This window comes from Notothenia coriiceps, unplaced genomic scaffold (assembly GCF_000735185.1).
Source record: "Notothenia coriiceps isolate Sejong01 unplaced genomic scaffold, NC01 NC01_scaffold00012620, whole genome shotgun sequence".
NCBI lineage: Eukaryota > Metazoa > Chordata > Actinopteri > Perciformes > Nototheniidae > Notothenia > Notothenia coriiceps.
Window position 1 is genome coordinate 90,492 of NW_011345321.1, and position 23,485 is coordinate 113,976.

General features: G+C 40.2%; 1 protein-coding gene across 2 annotated transcripts; it reads right to left on the reverse strand.

The window, feature by feature from the left end:
- Positions 1 to 1,841: 1,841 nt before the first annotated feature.
- Positions 1,842 to 9,592, reverse strand: egfl6 (EGF-like-domain, multiple 6). Of its 2 annotated transcripts, XM_010773512.1 has the most exons (13): positions 9,299 to 9,592; positions 7,872 to 7,978; positions 7,463 to 7,555; positions 7,122 to 7,241; positions 6,906 to 7,025; positions 6,032 to 6,166; positions 5,826 to 5,948; positions 5,281 to 5,343; positions 4,626 to 4,880; positions 3,152 to 3,226; positions 2,969 to 3,061; positions 2,612 to 2,874; positions 1,842 to 2,466 (listed from the first exon to the last, which is right to left on the reverse strand). In XM_010773512.1, exons 1-13 carry the CDS (start codon positions 9,370 to 9,372, stop codon positions 2,359 to 2,361), a joined length of 1,629 nt encoding a protein of 542 aa, XP_010771814.1. In that variant the 5' UTR covers positions 9,373 to 9,592; the 3' UTR covers positions 1,842 to 2,358. The 2 variants fall into 2 exon arrangements, with proteins under 2 accessions (XP_010771814.1, XP_010771815.1); XM_010773513.1 differs by lacking the exons at positions 5,281 to 5,343; positions 5,826 to 5,948.
- Between the last annotated feature and the right edge of the window lie 13,893 nt (positions 9,593 to 23,485).

Genomic DNA, 23,485 nt, shown 5'->3' on the forward strand with positions numbered 1-23,485 from the left:
ATCATTGTGTTTTAGACCTTGTCTTGGTCACAGCTCTTGATTAATGTTGATGTGAGCGGCATGTATGTAGGCGTTCAACCAGCTTGTACACAGGCAGTTGCTGGTAACAGATGGCCATGACAGCAGTTAGAGCTGGAAGCCATTGCAATAAGCATTACTGCTAGGCAAACGATCATACAGTTTGTAAGCTCTTCAACACTACAATATGTGCCTCTGACATAAACATACTCAAATGGAGCCTAATAGCTGTAAACATGCTAGGACACGCCGATAGAGCTACGCAAATAACTGTGTTTATCAGCTAGCTACGCTATAGGCTAAGCTAAGCTAACATAGAAAGGCACAAAACAGGGGGACACAGTATGAGTTAGGCAAATGAAATAGACGGCGCATTCGCCAGCTTAGGTTAGTTCGCGGCCAAATTGATATAACATACGCCGTCAAGTTCGTGTCAGACAGCTGCTGGCTGAGTCAACGAAAAACAAATGCAAGGAAATAACAGAATGAGCATTAATGGCCTTCCTTCTGACATGCTCTCGCATTGGCGTGGCTCGCGGTAACGCGTCGTCGGCAGGCGTTTCTGTGAACCCACAGCGGGCTTGTGCTAAAGCGGCTAACAGCTAAACGATACTGGGCAGCCTCGGATCATGTGATCTTTGTTGTCGACAGAAACAACCAACAGCACTGAGGTAACCTCCAGGTCCTTACAACACATCCGTTCCTATTCAATTGAATGAATCCAATTAGCTTAGAGAATAAGGACATTTGATAGAGCATCTTTCGTGTCGTTTGTCCAAACAAGTGGACAATTGGTTCCTAACAGCACAGCAGGTACAATATTGTACCATCTTTGTATGATTCATGCTTTACCACCAGAGAGCGCGACATTTAGCTGACATTTAGCGTAGTTAGCTCCCAGCTGAACACTGGAGAACATCCACGCCACACCTAAAAAAAAGTAATTATGCTGACAGTTTGCTAACTTTACCACCTTTATACATCAATGGTTACCACATGGCAAGCTAACGTACATGTTGTTGTTGTCTTAATGTCCAAATACCTTTTACAATACATAGCTAACACAATGTAAACATATACCAAAGTCATGGACATCATTATCCACACCAGAGGCGTTTTCTAAAGCATGATTACTTCATGCAAACACAACCAAAAGTATATGCAACTAGAGAAAGTTAGTGTTTCCTAACATAGGCTACAGTACCAAGTAGTTAACTGTCCTGTACCTTTCTTGCTTGCCTACTTGTTGTATATTCGTTCGAAAATGTATTTGATACATAGGCCTACAGTATGTCTACATTGACTATGTAGGCTACATTATTTGTTTTCTTTATGTATATACATTTAAGTTAAGTTGTGCTATTTCTGTGGATATCATTATGGAAGATGAAATAAATGAGTATAAACACTTTACTTACACTATTACTTAAAGCATCATCTCTAGCTGTGTAATTTTTGGTTGTCAGAGCAAACAATTGTGTTTTTCCCTTTCCAATATTGTGTTCACATAAGCATGCTTTTCTTTCTTGGTGTCAGTTGACTACCACATCAATTTTCTGTAATAAAATATAAGCTTGGCTGGCATCCATACATGTCAAGTCCATTTGTGGTGGCATTTCATAAATTACCCACATTCTTTGTCATATTACTGTGGATGTTGTCCAGACTGTAACACTGGCTTATGATACGTTTACTTTCATTCCCAGAAAAACTCCAGGTGATATATTTCTGTTTGCAGGAACCTGCTGTAACTGACATGATCATAATTAGACGTACGTGAACCATCATAAATGTGTCTGAGCGGGGAAGGAATGGAAGGCAGGTTTAGAAAAAAAAAACAGATTTAATGTAATAGTACACTATCATTTGAAAGCAAAATGTACAGCAGTCTTTCATTGATACATTTGATCATTTAAACTAACTAGCCTTCAAGAAATGTATTTATCTAAGATATACCTCACTTAAGAGTTCACATTACATGTCATAGATTATTTAATGTTAACTTCAGCGATCACATACACAAAAAAGACTAAGCACAATACTGTGACATCTAACTTAATAGACATGTCCATCTATTCCTGAGATCGGAGTTATGTATAACAATCACAATAGAGAATGGAGCCAGATGTGTTCATCTAGCAGCATGCTGTTATTGTGAACATGCATGCACTGATAATACATATTCTTCCCTAGAGACTAAGTTCTGTATCTTTATGTGGATGTCTTGTGGCTACAGCAAAAAACATGAGAAACTCCAGATCATATTACAGGCAGGAAACAGGAATCCTATGTGTGTCAGTTAAGGCAGATTTTAACATTGTAAATCTGGGGTGGAGACTCCTAGACAAATGGGCTGACATCCTCTTGACAGGGCCCTGAGGTCAGCACAACATTGTCCAGCCCAATCTCTCCTCCAACCTCCTTCCCATGCTGAGCTTCAAAGAAAATCTGAAAGACATTCATAGCATTTAGCATTATGATAACTAATGTGCTGTTGAACCTCCTTTGACTGGTATTATTGTTGTTAGCAGTTACAGCAAAGCTTTGACAATCATCTATTGATAATTATATTGTAAAATTATAAATCACTCACCGATGTTGGTGCCTCCTCTTTCCAGGTTACAGTGAGGATCTCCGTCTGCCATGCCTGGTCTCTGCTTCGGCTCTGCTCCCATACAGGGTAAGCGTTGTTATCCAGCAGCACCTTGAGACTTCCCACATTCTGGCCCACCACACGGAAGTCGAAGGTGAGGCAGAAGCTGCCCTGCTGGGCCCGGTCACTGAGGAGCAGCTTCAGCTTGGCTATATCCTCCGGCTCTCCTAGGAGCCCACTCATGGCCATGTAGTACTCAGCATCTGAAAGAGTTCGTAGCACATATTCTTTCTAAATGCACTTAAAGTATACATTAATCCGACATAAAAAAAAAACACATACTAATCATACTGTTACCATTATGGTAGGATACGCTCCAGTCCATGTCATCAGTCTTGTCTTGGATCCACTCACATGCTCCCTGATCAAAGTTGCAATCCATAATGAACTCTAGAGGTGGAAACATTAGGAGAACAAAAGCAAATTAGTCACATAAACTGTCCTTATATAATAATGGCATCTTAAGAGGTATTTAATTACCTTCCTGAACTGGTGCTATTAACATTTCTTTGACTTCTGTCGCTGGTCCAAACACGGATTCAAAGTCCTCTGAAACTGTATTGAGAAATTAAAGGGGAAAACAATCAATGTGAATTCATATATTTTCAGCCAGTTTATTAAGCACACCTGGCTTAAACTGTCTAATAAACAGTCATGCATTAAATCCTTCTCGTATTAAACCTATAGTGTTCCAACGGAAACTTAATAAGACTGTGTTATTTTTAGCAAGGTGTACATAATGAATTCTCAACTTATGTATAATGTTTCAGCTCAAAGTGATAATCAACTCAAAAGTAAAAGCAGAAATCTCATGCAAAAACTTTGCCTCATACAAATGACAAATCACTTTTGGTTCATACATTCCTCTTAAAACATATTATCTTAGAAAAAGCATTCCAAAATGATGCAGCAATGAAAGGTTTTTTTTTTACCAACAGGTGTAGACCTGCCCTGCTGTCACTCATGTCTTGAGATGAAGCTACAACTTTAGGATACAGCCTCTCAAGTGTTTTAAAGCTCTCACAGAAAACCACCCCCATGGCTAGCGGCCTCAGACAAGTGACAGCTGGGGTGATTGAACCTGTGCAGCCAGAGTGGGCTGGTGCTAGAGAGGTCTAGAGTGCTGATGACAGACTTTCCAACTAGGAGTCAAGTCTGTTTGCACAACAGCTGTTTTGGGAAAAACATAATAAAAGGCTTGGAGGCTAAATAACCTCCCCCCTTCTTCACCGTCCTCCCAGGAGATGGGAAGCAGGACGAGTTGTATCCCTGGGCTCTCACATGCTGACAGAGTAAAATTCCTCCCTGGAGGTGATGGATGTCTTGGGGCCTGTCTCCTCTTGCTATCTGAGTTCTTACACAGTCTCGGGTGTTTCCATAAAGATCAAGAGAAGTGTTGAAAGGTAACCTCATGTGTGGGGTTTTTCTTTGAGGTGCATACCACTGCAGAACTACACTGTCCACTCTTTTCTTATTATTTAATGAAAGTGCCGGAGAATGTGATTTATTTAAGTCTCATAAATGATCTATTCAATTAGATATATTCACATCATTTCTTACATTTAGCCTCTGGGTTTTTATTGTGATTGTTATATTTTGTATTTGTTTTAGCCAAAGCTTGGATATTATGATATCTTTGAATCAGATTCAGTGTGTCTGGTTCTTCTCTGGAAATAGTCAAATAATTCAACACATTTCTCAATTTTTAGTAACATCGAACCTTCCAAAGATGTGTCTGAGGAGCTCCTTTCTTCTCTGGTCAAGGTGTTTGGACTGACTTCTTATTTTATACTTCATTCAGCCACATACTGAATAATCGTTAATAGTTTTCAAATGCTGTGTAGACACAAGAACAAAGTCTCTGTAGAAACTGAGTTGGTTTACTGTATGTATGGTTAATACATTATGAACCACCCAAAATGACTGTAAGACAGCAAAACGGAAGGACACTTACCGAAAACGTCTCCTCTTTGATTAAGACGGTTGTCTTCAACCTCCTCGTCTTCCTCCTGCTCCTCTTCTTCTGCCAAAGGAAATACATTCACCTGTTCCTGCTTAGGGCCAACGTAGACCTCTCCATCATAGTCGAACGGCTGCTCGCGGATCCTTGGAGGCAGCGTTGCCACTGGTTCCGGGATAAGATTTCTGATGTCCTGGTTGTCAAGTGTTCCTCCCAGAAGCTCAGGCCTCACTTGGGAGTCTGGGATGGCTGCGGGGAGGAAGAGGAAGCAGATGAGACATGTGGAACCTCAATCATGAGTGGGAAAGACAGTATTTTACCAGAACTCAAGATGCGTTTGTCGTCATGTATTTTGCAGCTGCTGTTCTTGTCCTTCTCCATGCAGATGAAGCACTTCAGCAGCATTCATTGCACACAGCTTAGATAAGCGCTTCAAGTGCACAAGCATTCTATCCAAAAAGTGATCAAGGGTCATGCTGAGGATTCCAGGTCTCATATCAAGCTGTGTGCAGAGGCCATACAACATTTCCAGCCATGAGCAGTTGCAAAATGTGCTCTGAAGAGTAAGGAGGCAAGAGGAGGGAGTGCATGGGGTTGCGAGCAGGGAGTGATCAGCAGAAGCAGAGTTTTGGATTTCACACAATCTCACCATTTAGGAAATCATCTGCACTGCCTTTGTCTCCATCCCACGACCGCGGATAAAACGGCTTAACTACAAAAAATAAATGCATCTTTGATTCACGCTGAAAACCCTTGCCTATTCTCTTTGTCAGTTGGCAACATGAGCTTCACCTGTTATAATCTGGATCTGGTTTAAAGAGCACACAGCTCAATCTGTGTTTCCACTTCTTCTCCAGATGACTGGCTACCTTACAAATGTCCTATTTGCACAGGTGTGTTTTCAATCTCTGGCTCTCTCTTGCTGACATCTGTATAGGGTAATGTGGTCTGAAAACAGGAAACTAGCCTTGGCACGACTGATGTTTGCTGATGTTTGAAGAGTTTAAATGAAATATGTGTCTGTAAAAGTGCTCCTGACCTATCTGACTGACTACTCTAACTTGGGAAAGGCCAGACACATTAGTTTTTTTAAATCTACGGTGAAAGGCCTTACTTGGATAGTTTGTTTAAGATCAAAAGGCATCCCTAAAACTACTTGACTCATAATGCTGTGTGGCTGTTCTTGAGTCTCACCAGAGCATTCAAAGCCATTGCCTCTGTAGCCAGGCTGGCACCTGCACTTGAAGGATCCTTGAGAGTTCACACAGAAAGCGTGCTGGCTGCACTTGTGGGTGCCGGCTGCACACTCATCAATGTCTGAAAATGGAAAAAGCCTATTTGTACCTTTAGGAGCAGAAATGATCTCGAAGGTTTTCCCATAATAAACGTGTATACCTTACCTACACAGTCATATTTGGCGTCAACATATTTCAGGTCGTAGCCGTCCTGGCACTTGCACAGGTAGCTCCCGAAGGTGTTCACACATTGTCTGTTGTATGGGCAGAGGTTCTTCCCAGTTACACATTCATCTAAATCTGAAGGGAAGCAAAAAACGGAAAAATGAAAGGGCCTGTGACATTATATGACTTTTGTTTTGTTGATCATTCAGTAATATCATTAAGTCCTTGTTATCTGTATTTATCAGTCTGCATGTTTTCACTTGTTTTAATGTATAATCTGCAACTTAATAACATGCCCTGCAGCCATTAAGGTGTTTATCGTGTTAAGTACAAATTGAAAGAATCCTCTATGTTTTGCTCAGGTTTGAATTTGCACTTGAACGGATATGTGTTGCACTTGGTCGATTATGTATTTGTTATGGTACATTTGGGAAACATTTCCTTTTTTGTAACTTTGATAAGTCTGTTGAATGCAGACTTATCCTGACGTTTAATGCTCCAGAACTATTATATTACTTCCCCTGTGTGATCGTTATGCCAGACTTGCTCTGTCAGAGTTCAAGCATTTTTGTGGAAATATAACTTGATAGCATCCATTTGCTTTGTAAGCCAAACACGCAAAAACCACATCATAGAATGTCTACAGAATTGTTTCTCTATGCAAAAACTCCCAATCCATGAGACTGGAAACAAGCCAAAGTCAATTTTAGTTTTTTCTGTTTCCTTATTTAGACAAGGGCTATTGCTCCATCTGAATGTCACTTTCCTTATGTTTAGTCTAGGCTCGACTGTCAATCATATTTCACATATGACATGATAGTATATGCTTTATAACATTCAATGATTGTTTTTCAGTGTGCATGTGGTTGCTCACCTACACATGTCCTCCCATCTTGCCCCAGCTGCAGCCCTGCAGACGGGCAGAGGCAGCGAATCTCCCCCTGAACTTCCTCACAGCCATACTGACAGTGAGCAATAGAGCATGTGTTGGAATCTACATGCATTCACAAAAACACACATTTGTTAATATTAAAGCTGAGCAGCTTTGATTTTTGCGTGTGTTTCTATGTATATTAGCACTGATACTCACTTGCACAAGATCCGTCAGACATTACTGTGTAACCATTGAGGCAGTAGCACTTGTAACTTCCAAAGGTGTTCATGCAGCGATGCTGACAGGGACGAGGCTTCAGGCCACACTCATTCAGATCTAGAAACAAAAGTCAACTTTATTTCTACACCTGAAACACCTTCTTTTATAAAACCTGTACAAACATGTACATTTAACAGAACATCCTTTACATTAAACACAAGAGAAAATGATCTGCGTAAAGTAAAACATACATAAATTGAGTTTAAGTTAAAATATGCTGGAAATGAGATTACCCTAAACCCAGAATGACCCAGGCTTTCCAGACCCAAACTTCTCACCTTGGTTACATGTCTTTCCGGTGTGTCCTGGGAAACACTTGCATTTGTTGGGGCCAACACACTCTCCATGCTTGCAGCCGTGGTCACATTGAGCTGGTAAAGCATTTAAAATGAAAAGAATACCACTAGAAATATCAGTGGTTTAAGAATTGTGGATTACAGTAAAACCACACATTTCTGTTATGCAGGAAAGGACTGAATCTCATATCCTCCACTTCTTTTGGTACAGGGAAAATATATGTTATGAATAGAACAGCGGTTGTTAGGATAGCTTTTATTGAGGCACTAAGTTAAGTTCAACATATTTTGTCCATTCAAAACATATGTCTAACCATTTGACTCATTTTTAAGATACAATTATTATGATTATTATAGCATATATTTATATTGTAATCTGGACTGCTCTTACCCTCACACTGCCCTTTACTGTTTTTCTTCCAGCCATAGCAACACTCCAGTCTCCTGCCGTAGCGACAAACACCTGGTTGGCTTCCAGTAAGGACTTGTTGGTAGTGCCTTTGTAGAACAAGAGAGAACCGGAAGGTGAGGTATGTAATTTCCTAATGTCAGCAAAATGTAAAACCCACCTTGGTTAATGCATTGAACATCAGATAGGAACGTTGGTCTTTAATAAAATCTTATCACAGCAACAACAACAACAACAACAACAACAACAACAACAAAACGCTCAAGATACATGATTACAAATATATTAGAATGAAAACAAGGATCCAAACAAAACCAGAGTCTCTAGCTCATGTGTGTATGAAAGCTCTTCTTCTAATTTTGGTCCCAATGGTAGTTAACCTAAATAAAGCGTACCCTCACATGCTTGCTTAGTGATAAAAGGGGGCTCCCTGTGGAGCAACAGCCAGCTGACAGGATGTAGGCTACAGATGGAGAAAAACACACTAATCAGACACTTCCTGCGGTGCACATTGATACCTTACACACAACCATATGTCCTCTTCATTCACTGAACGTTCCCCTTCACCTGACTCCAGAATCTACATTAAAGCTATTCTCAGTTGCAGTTATGGAGTCAGCATTGCATTCAAAAATAACCTGCAGTTCATATAGATTATATTCCACGTGTGTATTTTTAACCTGTTAATTCAATTAGGATGTTAATATTCCATTTGACTTAGTTCAGAAGTATACTCATGTCAGAATCACACATCCAAATCTGACCTCACAGCTTTCATCATCAAAATCTCTACTTTTGACCTCAGTGTCAGACTCTAAATGTCCAGATGTTTAGGTTTCACAGGATTAGCATCCTAAAAGCAGCCTGGGCTCCGGTGGGACTGGGGGGAATCTGAGACTTGATAGAAATCAACCAGAATAACCCACAGGAGAGGGGCTCTTTAGAGTGACAGGTGCTCTTGAGTTATTAACAGTTGCTGTGCCACATTTAGCCGACACACTGTCAACGTTGTCGTAGTCCTCTGCTCGCAGGGCAGCAGTGTGGACATACCATCAAAACAACGGTTTTCCAGGGAAATCTTTCAAGCACATATCAGGTTACTCCCTCACTCCACTTTAAGTAAAAGCACGTGCAGGAGCTGGCAGTTAAAATAGCAGTAATGCCTGTTTTGGATACCGGAAGTGGGTTAAATGGATCCCAACATTTCCCAATTTGGGATCAATTCATCTTATCTTATCTTAAAACTGTTGGTGGCACTTTTGGTTTATTTTTGGTGCCAGTGCATTTCCATTATCCTGGAAAGTCGTTTTTAATTCTTGAATGAGTACATATCCAAGTAAAGTTTACACCTGTCTCAGGGTAGAAACACCAACATCATCAAACACTCTGTTGCTCTAGTATTGACTTACCTCTGTGCATCCGCATTGCCTGAGGAGATGTGAAGCAGAAGGACCAGAGCACCGACCAAAGTGAACGGCTGCATGTCTGTACGGTGAGCCGCCGGAGAGCTTTGTTTCCCACGGGACTGACTTTGGTTTCTGTGAGTTCTGACTATTCCTCCTGAGGGCTTACGCTCATTAAAATGCTTAGATAGGAACAGGTCTTAGTTGAGCCTTTACACAAGGCACGCTGGATTTCATGTATTTCCAGAGCCTAAGGTTGAGGTCTCCTCCAGGGGGGGAAAAAATCTCGTACTCTTTATAACGCTGCAGCTAAGACTCTATGTCCCATAATTTGCTCCCCTTTCTTCCTCTCTGAAATTCCAGAGGTGGGTTGACACTCTGTGAAATGACACTGCACTGTGAGTGACTTTGGAGGTAGGAGTGGGTTTGTAAGGGGGGTGGGGATTATGTTTAGGGGTGCTCCTCTCTTCCCTGAAACCCTATAGGCTACAAGACACACATGGAACTCTTCCTGTGGAACACCAGTAGGAAAAAGCATGCTGTTCTGCAAATAGCAAATCAAAGGCAACATATTGGTCTTATTTCATTTTTTGGGGATAAAAGCACGTGTTGCCTGATGCCCGTGTGCCTGTGTTTTATTTAGCTTTTTGGGGATAATTAGCTGTATCGGCTAATTGTGGAACTCAGGCATTCATAGGCCTGTCATTAGCAGCTGCAGCGCTCTTTGATGTCTTACTCACAGGTAGCACATAAAACGCTTCACCCTGACACATGCTAATTTCCAAGTTTAGCCATGAAAATGTTTAATGAGTTTTCACTCTTTCAAAGTCTGCTCCAACATCTGTTCCTGATCCGCTGTAGCCTTACAAAATGACAGGTGAGGTTCCTGTGTTTGTTTATATTTATAAATGAAGTACTTACTCCCATGATTTCCATGACAGAGGGGATTTTAGGAGTTTGTTTACACAGTGCATGTCCACCCAGTACCAAATTGTCCAAAATGGCGATTTGAAAGCTGCATTGAAAGTAGCTTTGTAGATGAGAAGGAGGCCTGCAGTTAAACACTGTAGTTGAGCTCAACAATACTAGGCTGTGATTATTTTTGCCAGACATTCGGTACTCATGTCATGAAGCGGACATTTTTTAGCTTGTTAAATGTTGGTTAGACAGCGCAAGGTCAAAACTAAAACGTTTGGACATTCACTGTTAAAAGAATACACTTTTGAGTTTGTGCAGCTCCACTCATGTGTTGCTCCAGTGTGGAGTAGATAGACATAACTCCAGCCTCAAGGAGATGAACATGAACTCGTTTTGCAGATTCCACATGCAGCAATTCTTAAATGATAATCCAGGAGGACGTTTGAGAGATGGAGGAAGTGTGGTTGCTTGGAAGCAGGCAGTGATTTCTGCAAATATGCAGGACTGTGGCATTAGAAGTAATATTCTGTTAAGAGGGGAGCACATTTTTGGACAAACCCCATGGGGTAGCATTTACTATGAAATGTTCTAACCTTAACAGATATATATGTTCTAGTTGTTTGCATACTGTACGATGGATGCATGGCATTACGGCAACAGCAGCAGTTGTTTAGAATCACTTGTGGTACTTTAAGTCCTTTTTGTGTTTAATGCCTCAGTCTTTCCACTGCTTGACATCAAAGGAAGAGCTCCTATGCTGCACAACAAACACAATCTCTGATTTGTCTGCAACATGACTCTGGACATGTGGTTCATGCTTACTATACATTAGAGCTGTTTCATTGGTTCTTTATGTCAGCTGTGAGGGCTCTGTGTTTGGTGTCTGGTGAACCTGATGAAGCAGTCATGCTCACAACAACAGCACCATCTTCTGTCCAGGAGAAAGCCCTGGCTCCAACTTTCATCAAACAGTATTTCTTAATGGCTCAATTAGCAAGTTTATCCTTTCAAACATCGGAAGTATGTATAGTTTGACATATGCAATTTTCTAGTAGACATTTAGATTAATCTGCTTTGTGGACACATTCTCCAATGGACCTGAGACATGCCCATGTCTTTTCTTATCTTTTGTTGAACTACATCTCCTTCCAATAGGGGGAGACAAAGTTCAGCACTTGACAGCACACATACAGAGCCAAGAGTCAGACCAAAGGACCGTGCAGCTAAATACTTATTTGTTTCTTCACTAACACACTATTATGTCCCCTTGGTTGTGGATGTGTTTAAATTGTAAGAAAGATAATGATGATTCTTTACTGTTAATACACACCACTTGATTGTTTTTTAAATGTAATGTTCACTGAATAGATCTGATCAGAAATCTCAGCTGTTTGTGAGTGGAAATGTACCAGATGTGTTGATTTGTTTTGGGCCTATTCTCTTCTCTGACACCGGAGGCCCCTGTCTGTCTGCATATAGTTTTTGTTGACTGAAGCTGCATCATTTCCTGAAAGAGAGTGCAGGTGGCCCATTATAAAGAGAGGTGGTTATTCATGGGTCAGTGATTTCCTGTAGCTTTTAACACAGAGTTCTGACCAGTAATTAGTTAGGGCTGGTTTTTGGGGTTATATGTTAGAAATAGATGCACACTTGGTGTTTTTCCTATATTGACTTTAAATCTAGGTGCTCTTATTTCTTTGTGTCCTAATGTTGTGGTGCAGCACTTTGTTGAGACCTATCCTAACCTACAGGAAGTGTGCTTACTTACTTCCTGGAATTCACTCAGGCCTATTCTCTTCACTCGTGTAAATCGACTCCAAGCTTGCAGACATGAGTCGATAAAGTTATAGTTTCATTAATGCTTCTGAAACTGGGATAGGCAGACTCCAATAACCCCATTTATCCAACAATGCATGTTTATGTTTTTAGGAACATTAGTGGCCCTTCTTTAACAACACCTACACATATCCAGAGTCCTTCACTGTGGCCCCTGGTACAATGAGCAAAACTTTAACTATAAAAGGAGAGACAAGGCTGTTGAGTAGTTATTTTGAAAGTGATGTGTGTACACAACCACATCCTGCCCTGAGTGGGAGATGCAATGAGCAATGAAAGCTCTGCAGAAAATACTGACTGCTGTTGACTGCTGATCAAATATATTGTGATACACTATTTGAGGTAATATGTTCAAGTAAATGCTGACTTAAGTGTATATCATCCAATTTAAAAGGCCACATGCAAGAATCATCGGTTCTGTTTCATGTAAAAGTTGTTGATTAACAAAACATTGGTAATCTTTATTTATAGCGCCAGTCTCTAACATAGGACCTCTCATGCAACATGGCGGTGTTGTCCTGCTAAAAATGCTATAACCTGATCATTTTGCACTACTCCGGTAAAATCTGTGCAGCAGTGCAGGGAGGAGTCCATGATTTCCCCCTGCAGTAATAGATGTCCTTTCGATAAATCTTTCACATGGGTGTGTACAACTCTGATTGGAGTATCCTTCATGCCTTTCACTCTATTGCGTTTTTTCGGGCAGAACATCAAGGACAAAATGTGTTGTAAAGGTAAACTGATTTTGTGCAAGTGCTTGCGTGTAAGAACATCTCATTATGTGTTTCAGTTGGATATAACTAAGGCCTTCATTCAAGGAATGTTTTAGTTTCCAAATGAACCTCAGATACAGACACACGTTTAATTTGCGATTGTATGGCTTTGTCCCAGAATCCTCCTGTCATTCCCAAAAAGTAGCAGTCATATACGTCCAGGTGCTCTTTGTGGAACATCTGGTTGCCCTCAGATTACACAATGACAGGCTGCTGCTAAGTGAAGTTGAACCCAGTGCGACCAGAGAGACGGACCTTAGGGGATTCAGGCAGTCTGCGAGATCACACACACACTTTAGTCGCTCCACATGACGGGTTTGACGGGTTAAACGCGGGCTTCGGCCTCAGCTGGACGCCTCCCATTCTCTTCTCATTAAAAATGCAGTAGCTGTACCATGCTGTGAGCGTGTCTTGATGGGGAAGAACCAGACATCTCATGATGCTTGATGTGTGGCTCACTATTATTTATTAATGTGCTTGCCTGGTAAGACACATTACAGTGGCCTATTAAATCTGTCACAGTCTCAGCTCTTAGTGGCCACTCTGCTGCAGAGCTGATGATATAACCTCGCAAAATGAACACTGAAGGATACTAGATTTTGTCTGCTCGATTAACGTTGATTTTTAATTAAACACAATCTTTTCTTATAATTAATCCTCTTTGATGGATCACCTCACACACTGTTAAACACAGTAGATCTACAGATGCAGCAGTGGTTTTATTTTTTACTTCCATTTCTTCAAATCTGTGGTTAGCTAATTGTGGACTTCCCGTGTGCACTTCCTGTCATATGACTAAACCTAACCCCACGTCTCTTTCACACGGCCTCTTTTATGAACCTCCTTTTCAGATGAAAGTGATCTTCAAAATGTTACTGAAACAATTGACACACTCCCCTTGCCAACTTTTACAATATGTTCACCCATTATTTGGCACTAATGCCCCGTTTTATGTTGGCTGTATGCTACTTTTTTTGTGGTTCTGGGAAAATTGTCAGCATGTGTATGTTGTAATGCTAAACATTATTTTCCATGATGCTATTATCAAAGCTACAATTAAAGGAACATGTTCCTGTGATAAGGAATCCTCTTGTCACAGTGATACAGATTTATACTGTGGCTACAAGTTGAATTGTGCTTTGATGTCAGCAGGGGCTAAACATGACATTTCACCTTTTAAAGTGGCAAGACCCCTAAAGGTCAGAGTTTAAAGCTGCCCTTTATTCTTCTTCACTTGGGAGGTTCATGCTGGGTATAATTACATAACTATGCCCCAGAAGAAGAGAACCCACCTCAGCATTTAAACTGCATGCCTAACAGGATAAGACATGCTGCTGTATCACTTCTAACTCCGAACATGTGTGCACAAGAGTTTTAATGTGCTTGTTCTAGGGAACGGATTATAGGCTCCTGATATTACATTTAACATGGCTCTGCTGTTATAACGGATTTGTTTGGTGTATCAGCCATATGAAAAGATCCAGATTTCATTTCCTGTTTCTTGTGAAAATGAACTTTAAGTCTCTTGCTGCAGGGACACAGAAATACAGAGATAAAACAGAGCTCTGCTGGCATAGCATGTTAGCCTTCTGTAATGAACTGTGTGGGGTTGAATACAATATATGATTAAACTGGAAGGTACAAGAGGACTGTACGTATGTTATATCTGCATAATGTTGAACTGTGCAGACTAATAAGGCTTTGTTAAAGGCCCAGACACAGCAAACCTACAGGTTTCTCAGTATTGAAGTGGAAACAGCCTGTCTAGAAGGAACAGAAACATTTCAAATAGCAGAAGTCGGAAGTGACAGTTTTAAAACTTTGACTCAATCTTTGTCTTGACGGCTTCCACATACCCACTTAAAGCTACACACACACACACACACACACACACACACACACACACACACACACACGCACGCACGCACGCACGCACGCACACACACACACACACACACGCACTTTTATTACGTGGAGATGAGATCGTTTTAAGACTCTGAATGCCACAGCTTGAGTTGCCTTGCTTCACTTCATGTGTTTAAACTGCAAACATGGTTGCAGAGAACATTAGATAAATCAAAGGCTTGTCCGCTTATATAATACTATCACAAATGTAAACATAGCTGAAATCTCTAACATGGAATGAACTTGTAAATGCCTGCTTTTGGCCAATATACTGCACATCTTGTTGAGACATATATCAGACCAGGGGTATTGGAGCACATTCCTCAGACAGTTCTCAACAAGCTGTCTTCTTTCAAAAGACTGTCTTCTTGCAGGTAAACATACTCTCGACTGTGATGAATATCTGTAAAAGATCTAGAGCAAACAAACATTGAACGCATTTCTGCAAGCACCATACATGTTTGTACAATTCAACACTTGAAAACTAAACACTTGCTTGACTCACTGTAACTTATACTACAAACGTATACATCCCCAGTTTTAATTTCAAATCTAGAGAATTACGTTTGCAGTTGTTGGTACACTGTCTAACAAATCATTAAAGCATCATGCTGTTCTTTACATTGTGCTCTCACAAAAATGTTCCTCAGGATAAGATGTGTAAAGTATTCACACTGACAATAACATGATGACATTCTGCAAATATAAGTCTCACAGACACCTCCTTATTTAACCACGCCTTCTATCAACACAATGCAGAGGTGTTGCAGCCCTGTTGAGCACATGTGAAACTTGCAGATTTATTTTTCATGCTTATTCATCATCAGTGAATAAGGATGAAATAAGTTCCTCTTTTTTGACTGACTTGCTTACAAATAAGATTTACAAATTCAGCAATGCTCAGAGAAATCTGGAGGTTATTTCAACACTATGATAGTCTATATATGCTGTAAATCCACCAACACTGTTAAGTGGAGTTGAGCTTTTACGGTATGGTGCTGCAGCCCTTTAACCACATCCTGTTACACACCTTTGAAGCCTGCTTCAGAAAAATTCACAAACAAGCTCCTGTAACATACAGCGACTCCGTGAATAGCATAATAAGATTTATCAGTCATTGCGTTGAACCCTTTCTTGTAAAAAACGTTGTTTGAAAGAGTTATATTTATCAGAATATCTTTGCTTTCTAAAGTGATGTTTTAGTACAAGTAGTAAATACCAACACAAGATTTGTGAATTAGAAATTGCACATTATGGTGCTTAAAATCATCTCATAGAAATGCTAATCCTGTGCAGAGACTGTAATATCAGCCAGCAAAGCTATACTGTTAGTTATAGACACATTATTGCTATTGGGACATGCATAAGTTAATGGGAGGAGAAGTTGACACATTGTATAGCTCAGCAGATTTGTGTAAGGTGTATACAAGCCTAAAATAACTTAAGTGGAGGGCAACATCATTTGGCGCTTTCACACCAGAGTACTTTTCCTAGGAATAGTTCCGATAGTTCTTGGGATTTTGCTTTCACACCAAAAAGATCTGGGGCCTTCCGGGACTAAAGAGTTCGGCGGGACTAAGTACGGCAAAGTACTTGGTGTGAAAGCGGCTATTAGTAAAGCTTTTGGTTCTTTGTGTCCAATAACAACAATCACAACAATGATATGCCCTTTCCTATTATTCACAGGCATGTTTGACGTGATTTCATAAAAACAAAACAAAACTGAATCGAAATAAAGTTGTATTTATTTATTTATTAGTTTTGACCCTGGACAGATAGAGGCACTAAGTTTTTTCGAAAAAAGCTATTTTGAGCTGTGCGGCCCAGATAGACAATGAAAGGACCACTTACTGTACCTGATACCGAAGGAAGGGAAAGACAAATGTGACTGTGGAAGCTATCGTCCAATAAGTGTGCTAAACCAGGACTATAAAATCTTTACCCACATTTTGGCAAAAAGACTCAAAGAAATCCTCCCTCAGAAAATAAATCTAGATCAGACAGGATTTATCAAACAACGGCAAACTCAAGATAATATCCGCAGAACTCTACATATAGTTGAACATATATCCAAAAACAAACTCCAGGCAGTACTTTTGAGCCTCGATGCAGAAAAAGCCTTCGATTGAGTTAATTAGAAATTCCTATACCAAGTTCTTGAAAAGTTTGGCTTTCACAAGACCTTTATTAATACTTTTCAAGCACTGTACGACAACCCTTATGCAAGAATAAAAATAAATGGAGCCATATCAAATTCTTCCAACCTTGAGAGAGGGACACGCAGGAGTCCAATTAGCCTCTGCTATTCACAATTTATATCGAAGCTCTGAGTTGGGGTTTCCCTCACACACTAACACCTACTTACCGCGGTGTCCCCCCCCCCTGGCTTCCGCGACATACTTCACCTCCATTATTTGTGAGATATATTCAATATACTGTCAAACAGATGAATCATTCTTGAGTTTACTGATTTTTTGGATACTTTATAGTTCTGTCCTCAGCGGTACAAACTCCCCCACTATACACAACCAACCCCCAAATACTCGACGCCTTTAACTACACCAAGCCAACATATCCAACTCACTCCTCTCTCTAATTGGGATCTGAACCAACTTAAATATCTGGGAGTAAGCACCTCCTCTAAAGATCTCAGAGCGGAATCGTTACCTAAACTTTCACCCCTCTATAGTCTAGAAAATAAAAAAAGACATCAAACTACGCACTGCCTCTGCTCCGCTGCTGAGCTTTGCCCTCTCGAATCGAATCAGTGAACACAATCGCCCCCCCTACCCTAGACCTCTCTCCCTTCTCCGACTCTCACACGCCTCACAACCGCACTTCTACCGCACTGGCCAACCAATCCACTCCGGTCCTCTCTCTGCACCCGCGCCGAACCCCTGGATTAGAACTCTGCCCTCCTCTTCAACTAGCAAAAAAACAAGGCAAGCGCACTACGCTCCCTCTGCTTTGAAGGCCCACTATACTCACTCCAATTAAGCCAAAGCTGTTCTCGCTCGGCTGCCAAGCGACCTACCAGAGCCCTAACGCGCCAACGAAATTCGAGAACTCACCACGTATTCCAGGAGCCGACGTCCCATCCCCATCGAGGCAAGGTTAGGGGATAAAGACCTCGTTACAAAACTTCAACTGCTACAAAGATAACCGCTGAACAACCTCCACCCACACCCCCCCCCCCCCCCCCACCCCCATCCTAAAGTTAGGTTAAGGGTCCTTACCAGGAGTCAGACTTGCTGAGAAAATGAAGATATTAAGATGTGCTCACATGTCGTTGATTTCAGCCCGNCCCCCCAGCTGCTGGAGGAAATGTGGTTCTCAGTTAGCACATCACTACCATTTGTTTTGGGCTTGCCCTTTAATAGTAACTTTTTGGCAAAAGATCCATATCGGAATTGAAATAATACTACAGGAAAAAATCCCTTTAAACTGGGAAGAATTTCTATTTGGGCTCGTACATTCAATCCCCACAAACTCCAAAACAAAACAATTATTTGGAATTCTTACTGTTGCAGCAAAAAAAGCAATAACTAGAAAATGGCTCAAAGTGGATATCCCTTCTCTTTACAACTGGTACAACAAAATCCATGAAATCTATGTTATGGAAAGAATCACCTTCTCAATGAGGCTTCAGGAAAACACATTTTAAGAAATATGGAAAAAGTGGAGAATTTATCCCAAAGACGACCATCCCTTGTTGGACTGTTTCTATACACAGATTGAATGTATATGTATAGATGTGTATGTATGGTCACATGTATGTGTATTGAATGTATATGTATAGATGTGTATGTATGGTCACATGTATGTATGTATGTGTATTGAATGTATATATATATGATGATATGTATGCATATGTGTAGACATTTGCTATTTCAAACAACCCCTGTGTACTTTTTCGTTTTTATTTTACTTTGACTAATTTTGTTTGCTATTTCATTTGTCACTTTCGTGTCTCTAAAAATATATGATTTTAAAAACTGTACTTGTACTATAATGTGACCCCAAATAAATAAAGAATACAAAAATAAAAAAGGACCACTTACTCACCATCTGATCCGGAAGGACACATTTTTTTTACACAACCGATCAATCAAATATATCGTCCTTAAGACAGTTTTACCGAGTTCTACAAATCCTCCCACTTTTTGTACAGATGAAACTTAAGCATTCACTTATGCCTCTCACTTCCTATCTTTTTTGTCACACATGTTCTTAGTTTTCATGCTAGCCTTTCTCTTGTCGGTTGTCTTACTGAAGCTATCACTTGTAACACGTGAATTCTCCCTGCACATAAACTGCGCGTACATGAGGACATTGTTGCTGAAAGGGGGCATTTAGGTTGCCAGGCTCACAGCTGGGGAGCTACTGAGCTCACCAGGGTGACTCTTGCAGCTGAAAGGTTGCATGCACATGTCACATTGAATCACACTACACTGCGTCTCCGTCAGTGCACTCAGGGCACATCTGCCTAGCTAGTCAGATTTAAAAATGTCCAGCAAGCTAAAGTAGTCTTTCTTCCTCTAATTGGGTTCCTTAGGGGAATCTGACCGTGTAACCCTTGTCACATCCTTGATTAACTGTATTCCACTTCACAGCTGTGTTGTTGAGGTAGCTCTTCTCTTGACATGTTTAAAATAAGAAGTTATGATGTAATAATTGAGCCATGTTTTCCATTTATTTCAGGAGTCACATAGGTGACAGTGTAGTGAACACTTTAAATGGCTTATGGCTTTTCATTTATGAGTAAGAAAGAGTTGTGTTTTCTCTCTAAATCCAGGCTACTTACTTGCCTGTAGCTTAGTGTACATTTCAAGGCCTTCCTCTTTTTTAGTGCTCTTTGTTGGTCCTTTACATGCATTTTCATGGTTTTCAAGACTGTTAATAAGTCAGTAATTTTCACCATTACATATCTGGGAGAAGCTGATTGTCTGTAATGTGATGGAGATACCTCTTGGTTTTAATAATTTTTTGTGGACAATTAACATTATTTTGTTTTTGCCATTTCTGATTCTATTCTTTTTATGGGGCTCCATCTTTTTATAGGACTCCATCTTCCTAGTGCCTTTAAATTTTTTAACTGGGGTTTTCACATTTCCCATTCCCATTTTTGATGCATCCAACTTTTGCTTTATAAGCTTCTATCCGGTTAGGGAGTCTTTTTTGGTCTTCACATAATGACCCCAAGCCCTTTTGGCCGCCACCCTTGCTGTAATTCGGTAAGACTGACACCAGAAACGACAGCATTCTCTACTAATTTGTGGTTTGCTGTTCATTACTCTACATATAGGTTTACTGCCGTCAGAGAATAAGAAACTAGTCAGGCAATTTATTTACTCTGCTTTTGTATTTACTCTAATGCGGTTTCAAATTGCACCTTAGCTTTTAGAGATTCTGCACACAGAACAAAATATGTGCGTGTCTGCTAAACGATCAGTTTGTCAGCCAGATAGGTGGATTATCCCCCCTCTGCCACTTCAAATCTGAAGAATAGGGCAAGGCACGTTTATGGAAGTTTCTTTGTCACACATAGCAACCATTATGGTGTGTCACTGGATTGGCCGGCTCACACCCTCAGCTTTTGTGTCTACCTATCACACAATAGCAGCACTGCTTTTTCCCACCGTGGGTTTGATAATGAAGACAAAGATGAATTGTCCTTTGCTTGGTTTGGTCTGAATAAGAACATAAAGACGCTGAACCTCCTTACACAGATGAATGGCCATTTTTGTCCCAGCTCCAGCTTTTTATCACACCTATGGTTAAAGTAAAGACTGACTAAACTTTTCTTATATAAATCAATCTACACCTGTACCATATTATTATTTCATTTTAGTTTGACAGTTAAACATGTTATAGTTTACTTATAATGTTCTAATCGCTAATGTATCTATGATGATTTTTTTTTTTTTCTTTTTTTCTGCTGCTGCTATTCAGTTCTATTATTATATGGCAGTGACAGCCACACCCATTGGTACCATTAGGATGATTTAAAATGGAATCTTAAATAAGCCTTTTAATTATTAACACTAATGTAAGCCTTTTCTTAAAGAATGACTTAAATAATTCAGGAATTGTTTGGCCATTTTACCTTGGGCAACAATACACATCTGACTGGCTGTAAAGAACATGCTGGAGCTCTGATTTATTTACAAAAAACTGATGTGCCTAATCAGGATGGACATGCTTGGGCGGGTAGACATGTTTAACATTTACCCAAAGAGTGCCAAGCATTCTTCTGGGCACAAACATGACCAAACCAGCCGAAAAGGAGGTTCACTGGGGAGTTGAATTTGATTATTTCTAACAACATGGCTTACAAATGTATCTAAGTTGAACATTCAATATGTTTCCCACAGCAACATTACATTTTGAATGATAGCACAACTAGATAAAACCATTATAACTGACGGGTTTAATTTAAGTAGGAATATTTCTGTAAGATAAGATATATACTTTATTGATCCCAAATTGGGATTTATTGATACAGCAGCATAACAAAACAAGGCATTGCACATAATTAGGAACAATTATATCATATAAAAACAGAAATAAAGAATAAAAAATTGTGAAGAATTAGAAAAACAGAATCTATTGCTTAGGAGGAAGTCGTAAAACAAAAGTGGAATTTCTGAAATCCCTTCTACTTACTCTGATAATGTGATTCCTAGGGAGTGATTGCTTGCTTATTTGAATCGATTTACAGCTCTTAACAACACTGCAGTCTCTTTGATCATGGGAAAACGTGTGGAAAGCTAAAATCTCCTGTCTGCTGCCATGGCAACAGGGCACAAGAAGCATGAGGAAGGAGCAGAGACACAAAGATGCGTCTCACTGTACTCTCACCGTACTACAGCAGCTGCCACATCCTCTGCATATGAAAACAATAACCTGTAGGGATGAGCATTGTTTTATCCCCTGTAGCCTTTCCTGTTAAATGAAGACAATGTCAGGGAATTATCAAGGGATGCTTTATAATATCATTTTTGATGTGAATTGTTTTGGTTTAGAAAATGAGACACAGGTTGGTATACACTTTATTTGCGTTAAGGGAATATTTTGCCCACAAAATGACCATTTGTTTAACAATGACTCATCCTGTGTTACCTTGAATTCTCGAAGAAAGCTTTGTTTTTCTCGCCTCCACAGTGAGGTGTCCAAAGAAGGAGAAAAGACTCTCACAAAACAGCAGTGCCAAGGCTCATCACTTAGGCGTTTGCTCACTAATTCCCAAATTAGAATGTTAGCTTAAACCTTACCGTTTTTCAACTCTTAAGCAAGAACAATCTTGTGTTATGGTTTTTCGTTGAACATAAAGACATGCAAAAAAAATCTTTGTCCCACAGAATACTAAACACGGGGTGAGTTATTGATACACAAATGGTCCTTTTGTGAGTAAATGGTAAATGTTAAAGCTGTAACATCCAGCTTGACTCATCATAGATAAATGAGGTTAATTTGAGGTTAAAATAACTATACAACGTGGCTGTTGCTACAAGCCTTAAAGATTCTTACTGTGGTTTTATTCTCAAAGCACATTACGCATGTAGCCAGAGGCAGTCTCAGGAGTGGGCTGCAGTCAGTTAGCGCCACAGACGGTCCAGAGGGTGCCCGTCACAACACTGCCAGATGGCCTCTTGGTGGCCTAATGCCAAGTTCACCACAATAAGCCCTTAGTGTCCTTTCATTGACATTTGTATCCCTTTTTCATGGAAAGTTATCAGGTCTTGACCAGGCAGACCCACATAACCAGCATCAGTAAAAACAGGGCAACCCCACATATACATACAACAGAAAATATGTTTGATCGTTTCATCTTCTCTTCTCGTAAATCGGTCTGAGGCTACATACATATATCATTTATCAGTTTAACAATGTGTGGAGGAGAAAGCAATGTATTTTCATGTGTAATATGTGGTTTGCTCCAAGGGACACATTGTTATAGGACACTGGGGAGCTGTTGGGTGGCAAGACTTCATATTAGGATGGGAGAACATTTAGAGGAGGAGGGCTGGCATAAGATATATGTATGAGTATATATTTGACCTTGTATTGCTTCTAAAAAGGAATAATAGACAAATAAACTGTCCCTTTTTCCCATACTAAAAATTACCATAGAATAAATGCAGCCTCATGGGAAAGAGGATGAATTTGAACTTGTGCCAATCCCTCCGCAGAGCCTATTGTTATTGTTTCAGCACAGCTGGTCGATAGACACGCGTTACGTAATCTCTCTCCCCCCCACATGAGGTACAGCTGTCGTCCCTGTGCAGCAGAATGAGGTAGAACAGGTTGTCTTCCTCTTTTCTTCTTTAAATAGATTGTACATTCAGGTTTTGTCTTGGTCAGATCCTCTAAACAGTGCAGTCACCAGGGGTTTTGTTACATCAACTCCTTCTGCTAAAGTATGAATTCAGTATGAATTGATCAAAGTCCTAGTTGGGGAAATGTGTTGCAATCTAGTCAAAGAATGTACCTCGTTTTACATTTAATAGTTTGGGTTTCTGTATTTTGTTATCTGAAGCTAAATGTTCATCATGTACTCAATAAATTCATTGGCTCACCCTATAATAGCACTCCTGTCTTTTCAAGCACTCATGACCTCAGGGCATCTTGCAACACAGCCTTAAAGTTAGTAGCGGTCATTTGTGATAACAGAAAGAGGGTGTGGTCCTGCTCAGGTTGGAACAGCTGCAAGGCAGGAATGTTGGAAGTATCCTAAGGTAAAATGATTACTCCTAGGCTG